At 39.5% G+C, this 20,535-nt stretch overlaps 1 protein-coding gene and 4 long non-coding RNA genes across 5 annotated transcripts; all 5 read left to right on the forward strand.

The window, feature by feature from the left end:
- Positions 1–895: 895 nt before the first annotated feature.
- Positions 896–1,656, forward strand: LOC114427951 (uncharacterized). Its single transcript, XR_003669491.1, has 4 exons — positions 896–946; positions 1,127–1,185; positions 1,318–1,449; positions 1,620–1,656. It is a non-coding gene; the product is annotated as an uncharacterized LOC114427951 (long non-coding RNA).
- On the forward strand, positions 1,652–2,659 carry LOC114427950 (uncharacterized). The gene is made up of 3 exons (XR_003669490.1): positions 1,652–1,810; positions 2,400–2,497; positions 2,629–2,659. It is a non-coding gene; the product is annotated as an uncharacterized LOC114427950 (long non-coding RNA).
- A 17-nt stretch (positions 2,660–2,676) lies between these two features.
- Positions 2,677–3,286, forward strand: LOC114427952 (uncharacterized). Its single transcript, XR_003669492.1, has 3 exons — positions 2,677–2,747; positions 2,871–3,035; positions 3,189–3,286. It is a non-coding gene; the product is annotated as an uncharacterized LOC114427952 (long non-coding RNA).
- An 87-nt stretch (positions 3,287–3,373) lies between these two features.
- LOC114428152 (uncharacterized) lies at positions 3,374–3,847 on the forward strand. The gene is made up of 4 exons (XR_003669522.1): positions 3,374–3,397; positions 3,490–3,584; positions 3,686–3,699; positions 3,831–3,847. It is a non-coding gene; the product is annotated as an uncharacterized LOC114428152 (long non-coding RNA).
- Positions 3,848–4,081: 234 nt separating this feature from the next.
- LOC114427785 (uncharacterized) lies at positions 4,082–13,405 on the forward strand. The gene is made up of 32 exons (XM_028396001.1): positions 4,082–4,161; positions 4,282–4,428; positions 4,519–4,730; positions 4,832–4,935; positions 5,022–5,140; positions 5,267–5,416; positions 5,715–5,929; positions 6,086–6,171; positions 6,259–6,386; positions 6,492–6,617; positions 6,740–6,930; positions 7,011–7,102; positions 7,586–7,716; positions 7,881–8,005; positions 8,118–8,244; positions 8,548–8,760; positions 8,900–9,070; positions 9,312–9,464; positions 9,606–9,655; positions 9,737–9,869; positions 9,993–10,081; positions 10,190–10,316; positions 10,420–10,589; positions 10,876–10,966; positions 11,079–11,199; positions 11,439–11,620; positions 11,721–11,876; positions 11,987–12,120; positions 12,204–12,337; positions 12,427–12,521; positions 12,790–12,967; positions 13,264–13,405. The coding sequence occupies exons 2-32, from the start codon at positions 4,318–4,320 to the stop codon at positions 13,365–13,367; spliced, it is 4,218 nt and encodes a 1,405-aa protein (XP_028251802.1). The 5' UTR covers positions 4,082–4,161; positions 4,282–4,317; the 3' UTR covers positions 13,368–13,405.
- The last annotated feature ends 7,130 nt before the right edge of the window (positions 13,406–20,535 follow it).

The raw sequence follows: 20,535 nt of genomic DNA on the forward strand, positions 1-20,535 counted from the left end.
CAAATGTTTCAGATACGACAGTGGAATGCTGACATGTGTGTTTAATTTTCATCAACGCCCTATAGTTTCAGTTCTTAAGAATTGGTATGCTTGTTTTTTCCCCATTACTTTTTCAAACATGACAGTGAAATGGCAACGGGCCAAATATAATAACTTCTTCTAATATACACATGTATGCAAACTGCACAATGTCGATATTTTCTGTACTGTAATAATTTCTAAGTGAAAGTGAGTCAAAGACTTTAAAAGATTGTTTTACGCTCTATTAAAATGTTAACAACCATTCCTTCCTGTCTGTCACAGTCCTGATATAAATGAATGGCAAGTTTGTGCCCTTATCTAAGACTCGAATGGAATCCTACAGAACATGTTGAGCATCATGTTGAGCACCCCCCACACGGTATATAACGGCTTCACCTACATTCGCAAACCTCAGTTTTCTTCTTACAGAGCAACAAGGGGTAAGTTTAATCTCTGCAATATATATTTATATAAACATTTTATATTTACTTATGTATTCTCATTAAATAGAAAAAAAAACACATTAGACAACAATGATAATTTAAAAGTGCAGATTGAGGTTAAATGTGCAATAAAAATCCTGACATTTTGGTACCTTTGTTTTACCTTTTCACTGAAATTATGTTTAAAATATTAAACTCGGATAGAATAGAATCTTTATTAACAACGTTAGTGACAAGTGACACATATAATATGTAATATTATAAAAACTAAAAAGCAGCAATGACATAAGTTCATTTTTGTGAAAACAATAAGGTGTGACCAGAAAAATGTTTTGAATGCAACAGTTCCTTGCATGCACTCTCGTATGTACTGTATTTGGCACAACAGGTGTACAAATGAAAACCTGAGTCCAGCTGCAATCTCAGGATGGGTGGCTTCAAACCATCAGTTCAGATTCTGCTGCTATCAGCTGTTGGGATCGGTAAGTGCCCCTCTAAAAAATTAGAAGTCAGATCATTTTCTTTCTTTTTTTTTTTTTTGCCAGAATACATAATAAATTCTTGAACTGCTTTTTTTAAATTCAGCACATTAGGTAAGCACAGATTCTGTATTAATTTTACAGGGAAGTCTACTAAATCAATATAATATTTTATGTTTACAGCAATTTCCAGTGCCCTGGAAACTTGCGGTTCTTTGAATCTGCAAGATGCCCCGCAGAATGTAAGCCTTTCTTAATTCACATTTGTAGAACATTCTATATCACTACCAAATATTGTTGCTAAATGATGCCCCCTTGTGCTCTGTTTCAAACATTAACCTATTCTTGGTACCTTTACCATGTTACCTCTCTAGATATCTACTGCAGTGGAGACACTGACGGTGGGGTTGTCGTGTAAAAAGAGTGAAAATACAAGCTTGACCAAGGAGTTGGAACTAAACCTCAGACAGATCATACAGCTGACTTTTAAAGTCTTCAGTGACCTGGTAAAAATAAATAAAGTAATTTACTGGAATTCAGTTAAGTAAAAGAAGAAATACTCACCACTAATACAGTCCAAGTAAATCTCTACCCCAAAGAAATCATGTAAGGTTACTTGGTTCCTCTATACTAAAAGTATATTATAATGGCAAACTACTATTTTCTTTAATGACAGAACACCAATCAGTCTGGATCGGATGCTTTGGTTAACTTTGGAGTTCTGAACAGACTGACTAACCTCAGTGACCCAAAATCAATCAGACAGTGGTTCTTACTCCAAGTGGCTCCTCTTTTGACCCAAATCAGCGGCAACTTCCTAATCAAACTGAGCAACTATAACTTCAGTTGTGGTGCTTTCCAGGAACTGTAAGTGAATATAACTCAATTTTATTGATCCAAGTAACTGTTTGTCACTGTACATGTCTTTTTCACATAAACTCACATATTTTGGTATAGCTTAAGTGGAACAGAGAAAAAGAGCCTCTAATAAAAAGGTCTGGGGCCGAAACAACTATGACTTGTCATGGCTGATAAAGCCTCACCAGAGAAACCTTCCAGGAGGTTTATATTTCTGCCCATAACAAGAGAACTGTGAGCATCATAGGGGGCTGTCCTGATGGCAGCCAAAAATATGGACCACAAATAATTAAAAGTATTGTCTGATTTTACCAATGATCGTATAAATACAGTAAGTTTTGTACACCCATCATCGTTTTGATTGACAGACACTTTGCTTCTTGCTGTGGTTATCATAGGCCATCATCACACATTAAACAGACTAACAGGTCACAGTCATTTTAGATGATGATTGATCAAAATGATGATTGAAGCCTTGCAGATGGATGTTGGAGCAATTTCATGAATCTTTTAAGAATCCAGCTACTGCAAAAAAAAAAGAAATTAACATCAACATTTTTCAGTTATCGTGAGAAACTGATAAAAATGTGTTTTTAAGGGTTGGAGTTATGGATATTGAAACATCTCAACTGACGCTGAGAAACCTCATCTACACAAATTTCATTCAACGCTACCTGTCAAGAAAGAATTCCCCAGGTAACAAGTGAACCAAACATGGTATCAATAGTGCTCAATTGTTTTCATACTGAAATGGGGAGATGCTAATAGCTAACTAACTATAACTAACTTTATTTTTGTTTGTTTTGATCATTTAAAACATTTTGCAGAGCCTGGCTGCACAAACAATGTAAATGGGACTGCGGAATGGTTGCAAAAAAACCTTGGAGAGTTTTCAATTTTTGCAACTCTTGAGAATCTTAAGGAACTTTACAGCAATTTCTCTGCAGTAAGTGATGTTTCATACTATGAATCTACAAAATGAAAGGCATAAAAGGAGCAACATATTATAATATATTGGTATGTGCTGATTCTGGTGGATGACTGGAAATAAAATAAATTTGTTTCACAGACGGATTCCTTGAAAAAGCTCTCACCAATTCAGAAAGCTGAACTATTGCTGGACAGTGGCCGTGATGAGGCCTTTGTGACGGAGGTGTTTACGAGTGTGACAGTCTCTAACAATGTTCAGCAGCTCATCCAGTTTTTCCAAGGTTTTGTGAACTTAACCAAAAAGGTATATACCTATTATGTTAACATCACCAACTTTTTTGACCAAGTTGGTTGACAAAGAGGCCAACTCAATATTGCTGTAGGCATAAGAACTTTTTGAGATTAAAGAAAGTAAAAATGTATTCCTGATCTACAACACGAATCCCTGTGCTTCCAGGAGAACATCACTATCATCACAAATCCTGGAGTACGGGAAACCATCCTGAACCTGACCTTGACAGCCCTCGCTCCGAAATTTAAAGACTTTACGCGTGTAGACTTTCAGCTGTGGTTCCAAGTGTATTTGGTTCCTGTGGTGGCCGGCCTTCATCCTGACAGCTTGCGGGTGATTCCCAGAAACATCAGCTGTGCATCCTACACTGCTGTGTAAGAAATCATATTTTCAGGAGTCTGCTGTCAGATAGTTTAAATTTGCCTAATATCAAATGATGTTTTTTTGTCTTGTTTTTCTTCCTCAGACTCACTGGTCTTCTTCAAATTTTGAATTCCCTGCCAGCAAACATTTCACAGGGTGTGATATCAAGCGCACAATCACTCAGGGAGACATTCACACGTAAGTGGCAAAATAACCTGCTGAAAAACATTTTCAAAAAAACCCCAGGATCGCACTGAAGAGAACTTTATTGATGACGATTCATTTCATTTTTGAAACAGGTTGTTCCTTTGAGGTGAGTTCACTTTTACTAGCCAATTGATTAAATTAGACATTATTTGGCAAATTGTCTCTGTAATGGAGCAGTCAAAGTATTCTGACTAGCTTTTTCCACTGAACTAAGGATTCTGTTTTATTTTTCTCCAGTGTCAAAAGAGCCCAGTTGATGGTAAGTCTGCAAAGTACCAGACATTTTACTTACGTGAAGTAATAGCATTTAGACGCACCAATATTAAATGCTGGAATATTTTTGCTTTTACAGAGAACCTCATGTGTGCTGGAGTTGATGGGTGGGTGGCTCTATTCTTTTCGATGCTGAGTTTACATAGTAGAGGTAGTTTTGCACCTTGTATCTAAAGTGTTAATGGATTTTTTGTCCATTATTTTCCCAAGATCACAACTGGCAAATGTCATATCAAACAACAGTTCCTCTACAGTCCTGTGCAGTTTTACCATCACGGAGCATGCCTGTTCTTCGGTAAGATACTTTTATGCAGGCTATGAATCCCAGAATGAGATTTGGCTTTTGTTGCGTTACAATTCTAGGACAAAACTCCATAAGATCTGACAGTTTTGCTATTTGTTGTCTTTTTCCAAGGCTACAAATCTCACACACAGCAACTTGGTCACACTTATGAAATGCGCTGTTGAAAGGCAAACCACATATCCAGTAGAGGTCTGGAAGCTTTTCTTCCAAAAAGCCTCTCCTGCACTAGACCAGGCTCTTGAGACATTTGCCGCCACGGTAACCCCAGTCCGCAGTTTCACAATATAAGTCTTTTCAGTCAGTTAATTCTGTATCCAACCCAAATGTTTGTGCTTTTGCCAATTCCAGGCCCCCAACATCAGCAGCAAAACCATGTCACATGCTCTTGAGGCTCTTGGAGAACTGAGGATTGCCAGCTTCAACCAGTCACAACTGCAGGATGAGAATTTTATCCGCAGCTGGTTCCAGACAAAGATGCGTCCATTTTTGGCCTCCCCATCCTCCAATTTCCTGATCTGCCTCAGCTCCAACAATTTCAGCTGCCAGACATACCAGATTGTGTAAGTAAATTTGTACTATATTGCTTCGCCTTCAATATGTCTGCATGGAAACCTACATTATTTGGCAGCATAGATGTTAAAAAGCTTCTTGTCTGTAACAGCATTCAGGCATTCAGCAGCCAAAGGGCGTTCATGGACAGAGACGGACGGCAAGCAGTCTTCACCTATTTCATCAAACCATTTCTGTCAAGAAATGACTCCTCAGGTAACTACAGCAATTAGGCTCAGTTTGGTATAATGTCTTGAGTGGTAGTAATACCTTGCTGGTGGCTCTTTCCCTCTTTTTCGCAGATCTGGGCTGTGTCTCATCTACCAGAGACAGTAAAGAGTGGCTAAGGGCTAACTTTGGTAACTTCTCTGACTTTGCAACGCTGCAGGACCTGCAAGCACTCAATCCCAACTTTTCCAGTGTGAGTGTCCACAGTAGTTGTAGAGTTTTCTTTCCTAGCTGAAAACGTATCCACGGTTTTGCCTTTTGCTTCAGATTAAAGCATTATGTATGCCTTCTACAATAAATTGCTACTTGTCATTTCTAGGTGGATGCTTCAGAATTTCTCACCATCAGTCAACAGGCCCAGCTTGCAACAACACAGTTAAGCTCTGCCCAAGATGTGGCTAAACTCATGGCAGGCATCAGCACTGTTGACTTTGGGGCTTTCTTTGACATAGTCTCACCAGCCATTGAGGTAAACAGCTACATAACTGACACAAGTTTATCTTCAGTAATAACTGCTTTGACTAAACTCTACCTTATTTAAACAGGCTATAGGCTTGTAAAAAGTTTACCACAAGTTAAAAAAGTTAATATAAATTCTTCAAGTGATACTGAATCAATGTGCAAAAGATTTGCTGTCCTGAGAGGTTTGGAACAGCAGATCACTTTCTGTAACTTGCTAGGTTTGCTTTTAGGGTCAGAATTTCAGTACTGTTTCTTCAGTATCACAGTTCCAACTGAACACTGATGCTGTGTAAATTTTCCCACAGGCCCGCCCAGGAAACTACTCCGATAAGGTGAAGTCCGCCTTCCTCCAGGCTGTTTTTGACAGAGGGGGTCTGTCCTTGCCAACTGTCAGTGACAAGGACTTTGTGCTGTGGCTCAGAGTGAGACTGAGGCCTTTCTTAATCAACCTCTCCCCCACCTTGGTGACACCTTTATTTACCATTGGAACCAACAGGAGTTGTAACAGCAGCCAAGAAATGTAAGAATTTCTACACTCAGTTTAACAAAATATTGCAGAATGTTGAATTTGTGTATTTGCTGAAGCTAGCTTGTAAGCTCCACTTTAAGGTGAAAGTTCTGTCAACAAATTCAATGTAATGATATTTTATGTATATAATTTTGTTCTTCTGAATAGGCTCACACTGCTGGACACACTAAACACGACACTCAGCAACGACACACAAAGGGAGATTTACAACAACACTCTCCTGTTCTTCCAAGGTTTGTGCAAAAGATATGTCGCCTACAAATTATAATGACGAGTTAATCTTATTTAATCCCTTAAATAATATATATGTTATGAAACAGGTCAACGGGCACTGAAGTGTTACACTGGTGGAAGCTTCTACATCTATCTGAGGAACACTTTCCTCAGCTTTGGCTTTCCAGATTTGTCCACGCTTCTGTCTCTTGTGCCACCAAAACGGCAGACAGAGGTAAGATCATACATTAGAGCTGAACTTTAGAGTGTTATCATGTAAATGTGTCTGTAATGTAAGGCCCGAGTCACTGTAATACCAACATGTATCTCTTTGTTACAGCTCCTGAGTACTATCAGCACCTCAGAGTTGCAACAGCTCTTCAGTCTACCCAAAGCGATTTTCAACAGTTTTGATGTCTGTACAATCTTCAACAACTACAACAAAACACCTGCCTTCCTAGAAACTGTATGTCCCTCATCAGAATGTTGCATTAACAACATAGTGATGATTCTAGCATTCAAGTGGGAATACATTCACATTTATATGGATATAAAATGACCTGTTAATGTGTAAATGTGTGCCATTAGGAGGATGTTCCAGACAATGTGAAGAAGGTGACCCTGCCCTGTGTTTGGCCTTTGGCCCTAAGCAGTAACAGCAGTACTGATGTCAGCTTGTGGTTCAACCTGCGTTTGAGGAAATATCTTAAATTCCTTAGCAAGAGCCTCATCAGTGTCACTGAAGTGCAGAAAGCCTCATGTTTTGGTTTCCAGAAAATGTAAGTCTCTTTTTCACTGTTAATAAAAAGGTCAGTGGATAACATGAAACACAATTGTTGCATCGTTTTCTCTTCAACAGGGTCTCTGTAATGGGAAATAACTTCACATACAACGGTTCTGATTTCGGAGAAGCAGATGTGTACACCTCCATCAAGAACTACTTGAGCACTGGTGAGATACATTTTGTAGCTTACTATGTTAATTGAAGGAATTCAGTTTTACTAATCTATGAGAATCTATGCTGAGCCAAGAATGTGCACTCCATTATTATCCAGGGGTTAATTTCTTTTCCTCCAGTCCAACATTTATTGTCTCCAGAAAGCTGCAAAAGAGAGGGGGGGGGGTATTGAGATCTCTGTCTAAATAAATAAGTAAATAAATAAATACATTAGTTTTAAACGCCAGCACACATGGTGACATGGTTAAACTGCGTATTTATTTATTTACTCAATTATTTACTTTAGTCAAAGTCAGACTCATTCGGTGTTCCTGTATTAGAGATACTGTACATCGTGATAGCAAGACCATGACCAAGACCTTCGTGACCCCCGTAACCCCTGTGGAAACAGTGGTGCATATTTATTTCAGTATATAAAGAGATTAAATGAGTGTAACATTACAGTTTTTAAGTTTTAAATTATTCTGTTTCCACAGGTTCTGAGGCCAAATGCTACAATGCCGATGATGCAGAACTGAACTCTACTGCCTGGTTTGTCAATAACATTGGCAAGTTTGTGACATTCATCACAGTGAATGACATCACAAAGTTTTTCTCTTCCTCTCAAGTACGTTTTATACCATGATAACATTTCTGTATAGTTTTCTTTAGAGCTTAAACCTCAACAAATGTTAGATCATTAGAAGATTCTAATATAGCTAATTTAGATTCTGTGTTCTAAATTATTAACTATTTTAATTAAACTAAAACCAAATTTCATTTTTTTTGAAGAGTAAGCTATTCTTGAAGGACCTTTCCAACCTGGAGCTCTTCAATAACACAGCAATCTCATTAGATGTAACCAACTACTACATCAAACAGCTGTTTACATTCATTCCAAACTTCAGCCCCATCAAGTGAGTATCCTGCAGCAGAAAAATGCTTTTTTAGAATGTACATCATATATACTGCATAATTTAGTGGTTGAATAAATATCTGTGCATGAGACATATGACATTTTTCATTCAGACTTCCAGAAATTTTCCTGTGCTCCTCTGATGTGCCAAGTTCGGTATATACATCTGTGAATGAAAAAGACACTATAATCATCTTGGACAAACTGAAGATATTCTGCAATGGAAAGAAAAACCTGGAGGTATTTCAAACATTTCAGTTAACATGTTTTATAGCTTAGAATATTCATCATTGTCACAGTAACTGCCAGTTAAATTAATAAAAAAAATCAGCAAACATCAAATACCCTACAATAAAAAAAACCATGAGCAAAGAATGTATAATAATATATGACCACTCTTTGTGGACACACACACACACACACATATTAGATGATTACGATTATTATTTTATAATAATTTTATAATGATTACATAATTATTATGTAATCATTCTTTCTCAATCCTTAAAAATATTGTCATATAATATTATATTTTCTACATAGGTATTTTCTGCTTTGGCATCCAACTTCAAGACCTTCACAGTAGAGATCTTTAAAAATCTTGGCAGTGCCAGTTCAGGCCTAACTATTAGTCAGATAACTTCAGTTCCTGGGAAAGTACTGATTGAGTCCCTATCCACGCTGAGTACTGTTGCATTCTGGGGCCTGGGCCAAGCGACCACAATCATCCAAAGCATTACTGCATCAGGCTTCCAGGTAATGTCCACGTAACTTGCTTTAGAACCAAAATTTTTAATGCTTTAATGCATGGTTCTTATGTGGTTCAGTAAGTTTAGAATGACCTTTAAGTACTCACAGAAAGCATGCCATTCATGATTGCGTATGTGTTAAACAGATTAACACTGGAGCCAAGCTGGAATCCCTTGGCAAGCTTGTTGTTGGCATTTTATCAGAGACAATAGATACAATTGCAGCTTCTGAGCTACTCACCATTTCCAAGAGTGTCACCTTTGTTGCCAACATCCTGGAGGGCCCAGCAATTCTCCTACAGACCTTGGTCAACAAGGTACAAATATATTTTCTGATTATTCCACAAAAAATGTGCAGGCACAATCCTGAGACATTATCCCTTTAGTTTGTCCATCCATTCCGTTCTTGTGGACACCTGTAGATGCTGAACATCTTTTCTAGATCTAGAATCAAGCTAGTTAATTACACACTTTCTTTTAAAATGTATGTGAATGAGAAAATAGATTTCCTTTTTTATGCATGTGTAATATTCTTCTTTGCTTTTAACTACCTGGTAGATCATCTCTCTGGATACAAATCCAGTCCAGATGTTGAAAAATGTCCCTGATGCCATGGCAACTTTAATTCCACGAACCCTGCTCATACTCGCTGATACTGGTGTGGACCTTGTGATAGAGAGGATCAACAATAAGGCATTGTTAATAAGTCAGGTCAGTATACATATATACATGTAGAGTTAATCAGAGGAAGTCAGAATGCTGCAATATTAAAACAGAAGTCAGATTATAACAAAGTAGCATAGGAACATCACATTGAGATCATTTGTTTGGATTTTTTTTTTCTTATTCAAGGCTGTCATGTTCTTTGAGAAATTGGCTGAAACGACCTTTGACATTGAGAAGTAAGTAAACAAAGGCTGTTACTAAAAGTTTCTTTAAGACAAGAGTGTATACGGGTCTCTTATTCATATTCTCTACCACAGGCTTTCTCCCTCTGTGCTGCAAGGCTTCACATGCACAACTGTACAGAAAATGTCAATAAACAGAATCAAGGAGCTGATATTTGCCACAAGGCCGAGGGCAGACAGAGTCAAGGTGCTGCTGAAGGAATCACAGGTAGGATCAGAATGTGACTAGATCAATTCTCTTACTGAGGTTAAATCTGACAGACATGTTGGATTCCAGATACTTGGATCCTAAATCATGGGTGTTAACTCATCTGTCATTTTTGCTTTTCAGCTAACTTGCATGTACAACTTGATCAAAGACAGCCTGTCCACCACCCTGAACTTTGCCAGTTATCCCTCAGACATGCTTCTCTACTTCAGGTGAGTCTGTCCCCAACTTTTTATGACACTGCTACGACTAAGACTGCATCAGTGGTTTGAAACAATAAATAACAGACTACATTTTTATTTTTTTTATAAACACCACAGCCCCACGGATATTAACAAAAACAACTGCAGAGCATTCTTTACTGCCCTGGGTGCTGCAGACTTCTCTGTGCCCTCCGCAATTTTGAATAAAGGTGCAATGCTGCTGAATGAAGCCAAGGCCTGCTTGGTAACTACCATTATTTTACATACACAAAAAGTCTAAATCATACCAGTGTCAAGGTTGTATAGTGGCCTCACTTTACATTAAATAATGTATTTTCATATTCTAGGGAATAAATGGCCTGAGTCTGAGCAAAGAAATCGTGGAGATCCTGGGGAATATGGTCTGCACTCTGGATGCTGCTTACATAGAGAATTCAGATCCTGTCATCCTAGAAAAACTCAAGAACTGCAAGGACTTCTCTAGCAGCCAGGTGGCTGCAATTGAAAAGCTGCTGGGGTATAAATAATAAAATCCAGTTATTCTGCAAGCAGTGTGAAGGATGAAACAAATAATGTTAATTATTTGGATAATAGGCAGAACATTAACAAATCCTGCGGTTGACTTTTTTGGTTTATTGTCATGCACCAGGTGTTTAATAGGCTGTGTTGTGCTTCCCTCCACACAATTATTGCTAGAGCAATAAATATGTTTGTCGCCAACACCAAATTCTTGTTTTAGATGATGATAATGAAGGAATGATATGTATCCTATACAATAAGAATTCATTATCTTTTATTTGTAGAACTGTCAACACCTGGAATCAGAAAACACTGGAGAATCTTGGGAACATTCCCCTGTATCTTACCAAAAACATCTGGGGCCGTATAACCACTGTATGTAATTAACTTATACCTGTTTATTGATTATGGAGCAGTTCATTAATGCTTTGTTTAAGCAGTACATTGTATCCATTTTACTTCAGTTAGAGCATTTTTGTCTTTCCAGGACATAAAGAAATCGTTCCTTAAAACCTTTATGCCCTTCCTGAGGCAAGTAAAGATACCGAAGATTAAACTCAAGATACTGTTTCCGCAAGTCATTGTCGTTGTGGTAAAACGGGGAGCAGGTAAGTGCATTTTTAAAAATCAGGTGTTGCAACTAATGCTGATTTGTTCATTTACATTCATTTATGCAAGCCCATTTCAAGCACAAGTTGTGAAATATTTGGTGGTTTGCCTTTAAAATGTGACATTTGGTGATGGTCTGTTTATTTTTTTAATGGCCAGATGATTGTTACTTATTACAAATATTACTTGCAGATCCAGCTTAAGCAGCACTCTCACTGTCCACCTCATTGTTCCTCAGGCTGCACAGTGGGCAACATCACCCAGGTGACAGTTAACGATGATTCCTTCCCCTTTGGCTATGACCTGACACAGTTTGACCTCTGCCTGGACGTTCCTGTTCTGAAAGACAACCTCAATGCTATCTGTGACAAAGTAGATGATGATGACTTACAGAAAGTCATTCTGAGGAAACTCAACCAGGTAACACAACACACAATACTCATCATTACAACTGTGGGTTATACTGTATACATGTTGGTACACATTTGTATATCTCACCACACATTGTCTGCTCTTTCAGGCATACCCATCAGGCGTTTCTGATCAGGATGTGCAGGTGCTTGGTTCAGTGTCTCGTGTGGCCTCACTTGATGACATTGCGAAATGGAACATCACCAAAGTTGACACCCTGGCAGCTCTCATGAAAGCAGAGGATGGACCCTGGGAGGCAGCAAAGGTAGATTAATGAGGAAACTGCCGAACAATCACAATTACTTTACTATACAGTAACCGATGTTCATACTTGCATTTATGTTTTCCTTAATTTTTTGAATTGGTGTGTTTTAGAGCAAAGAAATCATCACCAAGTATCTGAGTACTTCTGGAAACTCCCTGGGCAGCACTGAGCTGAACATTATTGGCTCCAACCTGTGCTCATTACCCACCAGCACACTGACGACCATCCCCCCAGACAGTATCAGGTTGGTGTAGCACAGAGATGCATGACCACTGTGAGAGAAGATGTAATATTCGATGTAATGTTGTCACTCTCTCCTCTTGTCAGAAATGGCAATCCTCTGAATGTGGCTTCATGTTCAACTGAGCAGAAAAAAGTCCTGTACAAGGCTAGCAACACCGCCTTCAGCTCACACCGTGCCAGTCCCAGCACCTATTACAATTTAATTAAGTCCACCATATGTAAGAATGCACCTTGCCTCTCTATTACAGCCATGTCTCTGCCTCTCAGACAAGTAATTATTTAATTTGCTTTTTTTCCACTCTCAAAGGTGGGGCACCTCTGGCGGATATAGTAGCTCTGTCAACACAGAACATCAACATGGACATAGACGATTTCAGGAGTCTGGAATTTAACGTGATCACTGTAAGGACACTCTAGTTGTGTTGAAAATACAGCATAACTGAGCTGATATAGTGCTGAAAAATAGTCAAGTTTTTAATTCAAAATTGACCAGACAGGTCAGTTTGTTAATACCAGTAACTGTTAGCTTAGCTTGCACTAAATATAGGAAACATGGAAAAAACGCCTTCCTCATTTTGCTCATTTTCAGTTCTTGTACCAGCAGAAATTATAAATTACCTTCCTTCTGAATCTTGGCCAAGACCAGTTTTCCTCTACTTTCTATATACAGGCTTTGACTGTGACAAACGTCAAAGGTCTCATGGGTAACCAGTTACGCGATCTGAAGGTGTTTGAGAAAGATCCTGTAGTTCAGACCTGGGTGAACCTGCAACTGCAGTCAGACCTGGACACACTGGGTATCGGCCTAATCAGCAACCGAACTGAACCAACCACTACAGCCGGCCCAGGTAAAAACACAGTTTATATGTCATTTTTACATTCAACCACAAAGCTATTGGTCTATGAACTTTTTTAGCTAATGTAGGTATCTTAGCTGGGAAGTATGGACGTTAGCACTGATAAGTCTGTATTTGCACAAAAGTTGTACTTTACCCACAAGAGGGTGCAACTGTGCCACAAAATCACTGTCTAACTTTCTAAACTTAGTTTAGTTATTTTTCAGACTTATGAATATATTTAAAATCAAGAACAACATGTTTTGTTTGTCTAAACATGTTGTTTTGGTTTTGAATTTTAATATTAGTTGTAACCACAAGTGGGGGCGTGGAGCTTGGAAAACCCCAGACATCCATCATCCTAGCTGCTCTGCTGATAACTGTGCTTCAAATGCTACGACAACCAGCCTAAACACATGACCTTAACATCCATATCAATATTTTTTCAATTTTCCACCAATAATAAAACAATCATTATAACATGTTAATTAATTATTATTGTTTTGTCATTTCATAAATCACAAAATTTGCCTAAAACATTTTTTTATTTCTACTTTACCTTTACCTATATGTAATAATCAATGTAGCTGATAAAAAAATTGAAAGTACTCTATAGTAATCAACAGTGGTGATTTGTGATTTTGAAGTATTGTATTTTACGTATGAGTAATAATCAATCTAATCAATCAATATAACAATGAAACATTAACAAACATTATTAAGAGCCCAAATACAAATTAACCTACAATTTACTGAATGATCTGTTGTAATTTGAACTGTAATGCTATCCTCTAATAAACTACTACAAAATAACTGTCGAGGACTGTAGAGAAATTGTGCGTGTCACGGCCTGCTTGTTTTGGACATTAATGACAGTCAAACCCAATATTTCATTTTTGAATAAACTCTATTTTTTAGGGGAGCATTTCCACTACCATAAAATATATCCATATATCTTCACAGTTCTTCTCCCCTGCTTTGTGCCCGATGTCTTTGCTTTTTTTTTTTTTTTGTCCCCGACTGATCTTGATTGCACCATCTGAGCCCAGTGGTTTAAATTGGATACTTGGTATCCTATAAAAACACAGGGGCATCAACACCACATAACCAATGGTTGCTTTGATGGCACAGGAAAAGTAATTTTGGGAAAAAAATCTCTTTTGTCTCTTTTGCTATCAATGAATCTGGGAGCTTGGAGAGAAGAGAAAAGCTGAAGTGGGTCTAAGCAACCATTGAAAAATAATTTCTTTTAACAATTTTCACATTTGGGTGAAAATGGTTTTCCAGGCTTACTGTGATGTTCATGCAGCATCACAGACTCATGCAGTATACAGTGGGCATGCAGTGCTGTTGTGCTCCTGAGCAGAGCTTTGATGCTATCTGAGAAATGTAAATGTTAAAAAATACAATCAGATTGACTGCAAAGTTCTTTCACACATTTTGAGAATAGAATGTGTGTTTCAGTGTAATGTGGTTTTTCCTGAATTGTTTAACAACCAGCTGATTAATGACTTAAACGGTATTTCCTGTAGAACTGGTAACAACTGACATGACACCACTGGCTTTCTGAACAACAGTAACCTGTGATAGGTTGTATAATATAAGCATTTGTAAGTGATTTCTTAGCTGATGATCAATACTCTCCCCCAAGTATAGTATATTAGGGATATTATAGGAATATTTACCTAACCAGCACCTGCAGCACAAAAAGCTGGAAACAATGGGAATACCTCTGAAGCCACTGTAAGGTTGACACAAGGTGGTGATACAAGGATCGCCCATCCTCACAACAGTAAGGTATCAATCCGCCAGCTGGATTGATACTTGTTAACATAGTGCTTCTGAGCTGCCTTGAAGCACAGACCAACTGTCATCTTTAAATGTAGCTGAAGATTTGTAACAAACAAAATAAGCAAGTAGCAAAATTTGGTGAAAAGGTTGAAGCCAGGCATCTGAACTTACTTGTTACAAAACTTCCTATGTAATTGCTAAACTGATTTACTCACTTAACAACTGCACCAGCAAATATGTAGGTGTCATAACTCGCACGGTCACAGGAAGATTTAGTGTCTGAAACTAAAAACATGTTTGATTACTTTTCCTTTAAGTGCATCAAGTTTCCCGAAATCATCTGATGAAAAAAATTGAGGGCAGTGCAGACTAGTTGTCTTCGCAAAGTGATGAGATTTAAAGCATAGTCAAGATTTAAAGACAGATTTTACTCATTTTCATTTAGAAGACTGTTTTATAAAAATAGTTCCTTCATGTCTGAAATAATATCACTTTCTTTTGCTTGGAACAGGTTTTCGGCAAGGCTGTTTTTAAAAGAATGAGCTTATGCATGTGAAGTTTTGGAGCTTTGTGTAAACAGCCCTGCCCAGAAATACTGTTGAGTTCGTTAACTTTTGCAGGTTCCTCCCACTTGGCCCCTGTATGATGCCCGTGTATGCATCTGTTTATTGATGGTCATGTGCATATGTAAGTGGGGAATATTGTTATGAGTCACTTAGTGTCCTCCTACTTTAGGTATTTAAAAACACCTGAAGCTACTGTAATGAGTCATCTTACTGGGCCCCACGGTGGCAGGGTTTCAGGCTTATAATTTCTGACAGTCTCAGATAGTCAGTCTATCTGTCTGTCTGTCTGTCTGTCTGTCTGTTGTAGGGTGAAAGAATTTATTCTGCATGGTGTTAACATGCAGTGTGTGTTCAGATATATAGTGTGTCCCTAACATGAAGTGTTCATGTTTAAATGTGTTTATCACTTAATAATGTGATTTTCATGAGTAAAGTAACACATAAGTGTTTATGTGTTAGGAAGTTTTATAGAAAATCAAAGTAATTCGAGGATACTGAATGTCTTAAGGAGTAATTTCATAGTGTGTCATATAACTTTGTTTTCTGCAGTTTAGGCTGTGCCAGATGAGATCAGTTGTTTTTCTGCTCTCTGGAGAGAGCTCCGGTTGGTACGAGATGGTCATAAATTCACAGCAGCACCTTTGACCTGATAAAAGCCAGATTCTAAAGGAATGTGATTTTCTCCTGAGTGCCCCATGTTATGGTCATCCCTAGATCGGACTCACAACCTATGAGCTTTATTATTAGGGCTTTATTATTAGGGAATAAACACTAATAGTCTATTCGCTGTATGACCCAGGGTCTGCAGGGGGGGCAGTAGATGCCCCTGTGGGCCGGCAGGCAGGAACGCCCATGTGGTATATCAATGTGTGAATTCCATGTCAAGTTGCTGTTGCGTTGTTCGTTGTTGCTGTGTGGTTGTTTGTTCTTGTTGGTTCTTCTGGTCTTGTGTTGTTCTTGTTTGGTTCTTTGTGTGCAACAACCCAGAGCTCTGTGACTCAGAATCTGCCTCATTGTTCAATAAATTGTAATCTTGAGACCAGAATTTATCCACTCCTTCCTCATAAACCAACTCGGGAGGGGATCAGAAGAAACAAGGGGAATTTTAACCCTAACAATTTGGGGGCTCGGTGCCGGGATTTGGAAGGAGTATGGGTCAAATGACATCTTGCCTGACTGAGTGACTACTGGTGGCCACAATAAAATAAGGTAAGCAGAACCTCTGCACATTGGACAATCTAAATTAAGTAGTCACTGTGACGGGTACGGTGTTTTAGAGTTCAAATTGTAAGAGGCAGATTGTAAGTAAAGTAAGATGAAGTAAAAGAGAAAATGAGATGAAGTAAAAGAGAAAATGAGATGAAGTAAAAGAGAAAATGAGATGAAGTAAAAGAGAAAGAGGAAAAGTGACACTGAGAGAGATATTAACCAATTAAAAATAAAAAGAATAAAAAAAAGGGTTAATACAATAACGTCATAGGGAGTTGCGTCCCCTGCTATATTTGGACGCAAATATAGATAAAGCTCGGTTGAAAGCCCGAGGGAATTGGTGACCCCTGAAACGACAGTGATGACTGCCTAAAGCAATTGTTTTGACCTCGTGCCGTCGAGGAAATGTGTTTACTTCGCGCCGTCGGAGAAGTGAGTGTGTGTGTGTAGGCCTATGTGTGTGTGTTGCAGGTTGAATGAGTGTCTGTGTGTGTGTGTGAAAGTGTGTTTAAGTGAAGGTGTGTGACTCTGTTGCCAGAGTCACAGTGAGGGATAGAAGAAGGCACATATAGAAGGTACATTTTTAACATACAGCAGGTACGCAAGAAGGATTTGGTGAGTGGTAATCATGTCTACGTGGAAGAAAATTGATGAACAGATGAGTAAGATGTTGAGCCGTTGCTGCGGACAGGCAGGAGCAGAGGGACAACAGAAGGTTGCAGCTAAGATGGAAGCAGCGGTGTGTACAGCAATGACAGAGCAGGGAGTGAAAGGAGATGATAAAAAGCCGCTAAAAAGTGTGATTGCAACAGCGGAGAATAAAGTTAAACTAGAGAGAGAGATAAAGGAGGAGATTATTAGATTATTAGTGTTAGAGACAGTTGAGTTGAAGGAGGCAGTGCAGGCTGATGAGGAGAGATGTAAGATTCTATATCAGGCATATCTGTGCTGCATAGATGATGATTGTAAGGAGTCTGGTAGTACCACTGACATTAAACAGGAAGTAGAGAGCGAGGGAACTCAGGGGGCGGTGATACCGCCTCCCTATTCACCAGCCTCTGCTGTAGCTTCTGCTTCGCCTCAGACCCCACTTCCTGGGATGTACCCCATCATGACTGTCCCTGATGGGAGGGGGCAAGTAACAGACAGACAGACAGGAGTGAACTCTAGTCAACTTGGTGCCCAGCAGCACTGGTATAGACAAGCAACAAGCAACCTTTTGCTTCAGCAGGCCCCGAAAAATGACCAGGAAGTGATTCTATTGCTTGGGAGAGACATGTTGTACACCATATGAATCTACACACAGAAAACACTGACAAAGAGACCATGGAGATGAAAGGGCCGCAGACACAATTATTAAAGCTGCAGTTAGCTCAAGCTAGAAAGAAAGCAGCATATCAGAGGAAAATGAATACACCCCTGCATCACAGATGGTGGTTTGGCCTCAGCCTGCTCCCCCACCTCAGCCACAATCCCCAGTTGTGGGAAATCTTGATATGTATTTAACCCCACCTTGGGTGACCCGCCCCCACTATCATGGTGGGTGGGGTCAATATCATAGAGGAAGTAACTGGAGGGGAAACGAGGGTGGCCGTGGGGGAGGGGGACATGGAAGGGGTGGATACAGCAGTTTGAGTGGAGATGACTGCTTCTATTGTGAAAAACCTGGCCACTGGGAAAGTGACTGTCACTACAAGCAGCCCAGTCAGTGACCACAAGGGGCTCCCTGGTATCCTCCCCAGGGAAATGGTTGTCAAAGATCACACCAGCATCTCACTTCATTCCGTAAGTTGTCTTCTTTGGGAGACCTTAACATCTGCCATTCACAGAACTTGTGAAACTGTGTTAGCAGCACCACAATTATTGTTTCATTCGCTCCAGCTCATCACCAGTGAATTTGATGGGCAGAGACTTGTTGATCAAAACTGGAACCTCCATTATGTGCTCCCCAGATGGATTAATAGTTACATTTCCTACTGGACAGACTTTTTATGCTCCAAGAGTGTTGGAGTAACTGGACAGTGGCTGATGAGAACCACTATGATACAGATGTCTTGTGAAGATATCCGCTGGACTTGTTTTCTACCTGAGTCTCCTCAAGGTGGCAGTCTCCTCAGTCTATTCCAGCGGTGGAAACCCCGGATAATGTCTTTCTGACCCTATAGGCTGTCCACTGATCCCTGTAAGTTATTCTGTTCTATGACAGGTGTAAGGATCTCGTCTATCAGGAGAGCCTCAAGTTGCAAACTAAAACTGGACCCTTCAAGCCATGGAAGGGTACTGGTAATTATACAAGTTTCAACATGACGGGCACAGGAATGGTTAATTATGGAAATATTAACATCATGGTGTGAGACGGTGTTGCAGCATAATACTTCTGTTTTAGGATCAAAGGCTAAAGCAGATTTATATTATTATTGTGGGGGGCCTCGTTTGTTTGTTTCTCTGCGACTAGAAGGAAAGGGTTTATGTTCTATGGTTAGATTGATGTCTCCATTGCAGATAGTAGGTGAGAAAGCTACCAAGGTGCCATCCCAACAACAAGGAAACGCGGCGCTGATTCGCAGACGGCGGCGACACATCATCATGAAGCGTTGCACAAGTCACTTCGACTCCTTAGGCAGCCCCACCTACATAGATGCAATAGGGGTGCCCAGAGGTGTTCCGGATTAATTCAAATTGGCTGACTGCAGGGTTTGAGAACATTCCTATTATCTCTGGTTTATTTCCAGTGACTCCTAATAAAAATGTCGATAGAATTAATTATGTGCATTATAATGTCCTCAGGTTGGCTAATTTAACCAGGGATGCTGTAGAACAGCGGTCCCCAACCTTTTTTGCACCATGGACCGGTATCATGTAAAACAATATTTTTACGGACCGGCACAGGAAAAAATATATAAAATAAAAACAAAGTGCATACAATGACAACTTACTCTTATGCTTAATTAGTGGGAGCCTTTGAGCTTTCTCAGCAATGAGGCGGTCCCATCTGGGGATAATGGGAGACAATGACACCCGAAGTGTGTTTCTTATGTCCAGTCCACTCCGTAATTTTGTTTTGGCCGTCATTTATTGCTTCTGTCCTTCTTGTTCACATTTTCTTCTTTCAAAAAACTCCATGGCTTGTCTTTTAATGCAGGGTGCTTGGTCTTAAGTGCCAAAGCAGTTTTGAAGGCTTCGCCACATGTCACTCAGAGCGGTCTTGTGTGAGAATCACCTGTTGCAATAAATCTGTATAGGACTCCTGATATAGTCTTTTAAATGCAGGTTTCTTTTTCTTTGAAGGGGTAGGCTCCTCTTCTTCTGTCCCCTCGTTAGGTCTTTCCCCTTTCCGAAGAAGCTCTCCAAAGACGTTTGTTTTTTATTCATGTTTGCTAGCTTTTAGGCTTAATTTTGGGGGGCCGTATCCCGTGACCGAGACCAGCGTCTGCAGGTGCTTAAAGGCACAAGCGGATGAATGTGATCGATTTATAAATGAAACAGCTTTCAGACTCAGATAATGAATAATATATTTTTTTGCTCAGTCGTTCTGTGCGGCCCGGTACCAAATGACCCACGGACCGGTACCGGTCCCCGGCCCGGTGGTTGGGGACCACTGCTGTAGAAGGTTTGTCTGAACAGCTCGCCCCCACCTCTCTGATTTCAGTACAGAACCGGATAGCTTTGGATATGTTATTGGCAGAGAAAGGAGGTGTATGTGCTATGTTTGGGGAAATGTGTTGTACTTTCATTCCCAATAACACTGCTCCCGACGGTAAGGTCACTAAAGCTTTAGAAGGTTTGAGAACTCTTTCCAGTATGTTGCATGAGCACTCAGGGATAGATAACCCCCTGGACAACTGGCTGATTAGGGTGCTGGGACCCTGGAAGGCGGTAGTATTGTCACTAATCACTTCTTTTGCAGCATTCTTGGGTATTTTGACTACAACTATTGACTACTATGCAATTTCCCCATTGTGGGACTAATAAAGGTTTCTTAATCTTAATGTGGTTGTTGTATTCCCTGTGTGC

Source organism: Parambassis ranga, chromosome 22 (assembly GCF_900634625.1).
Source record: "Parambassis ranga chromosome 22, fParRan2.1, whole genome shotgun sequence".
Classification (NCBI taxonomy): domain Eukaryota; kingdom Metazoa; phylum Chordata; class Actinopteri; family Ambassidae; genus Parambassis; species Parambassis ranga.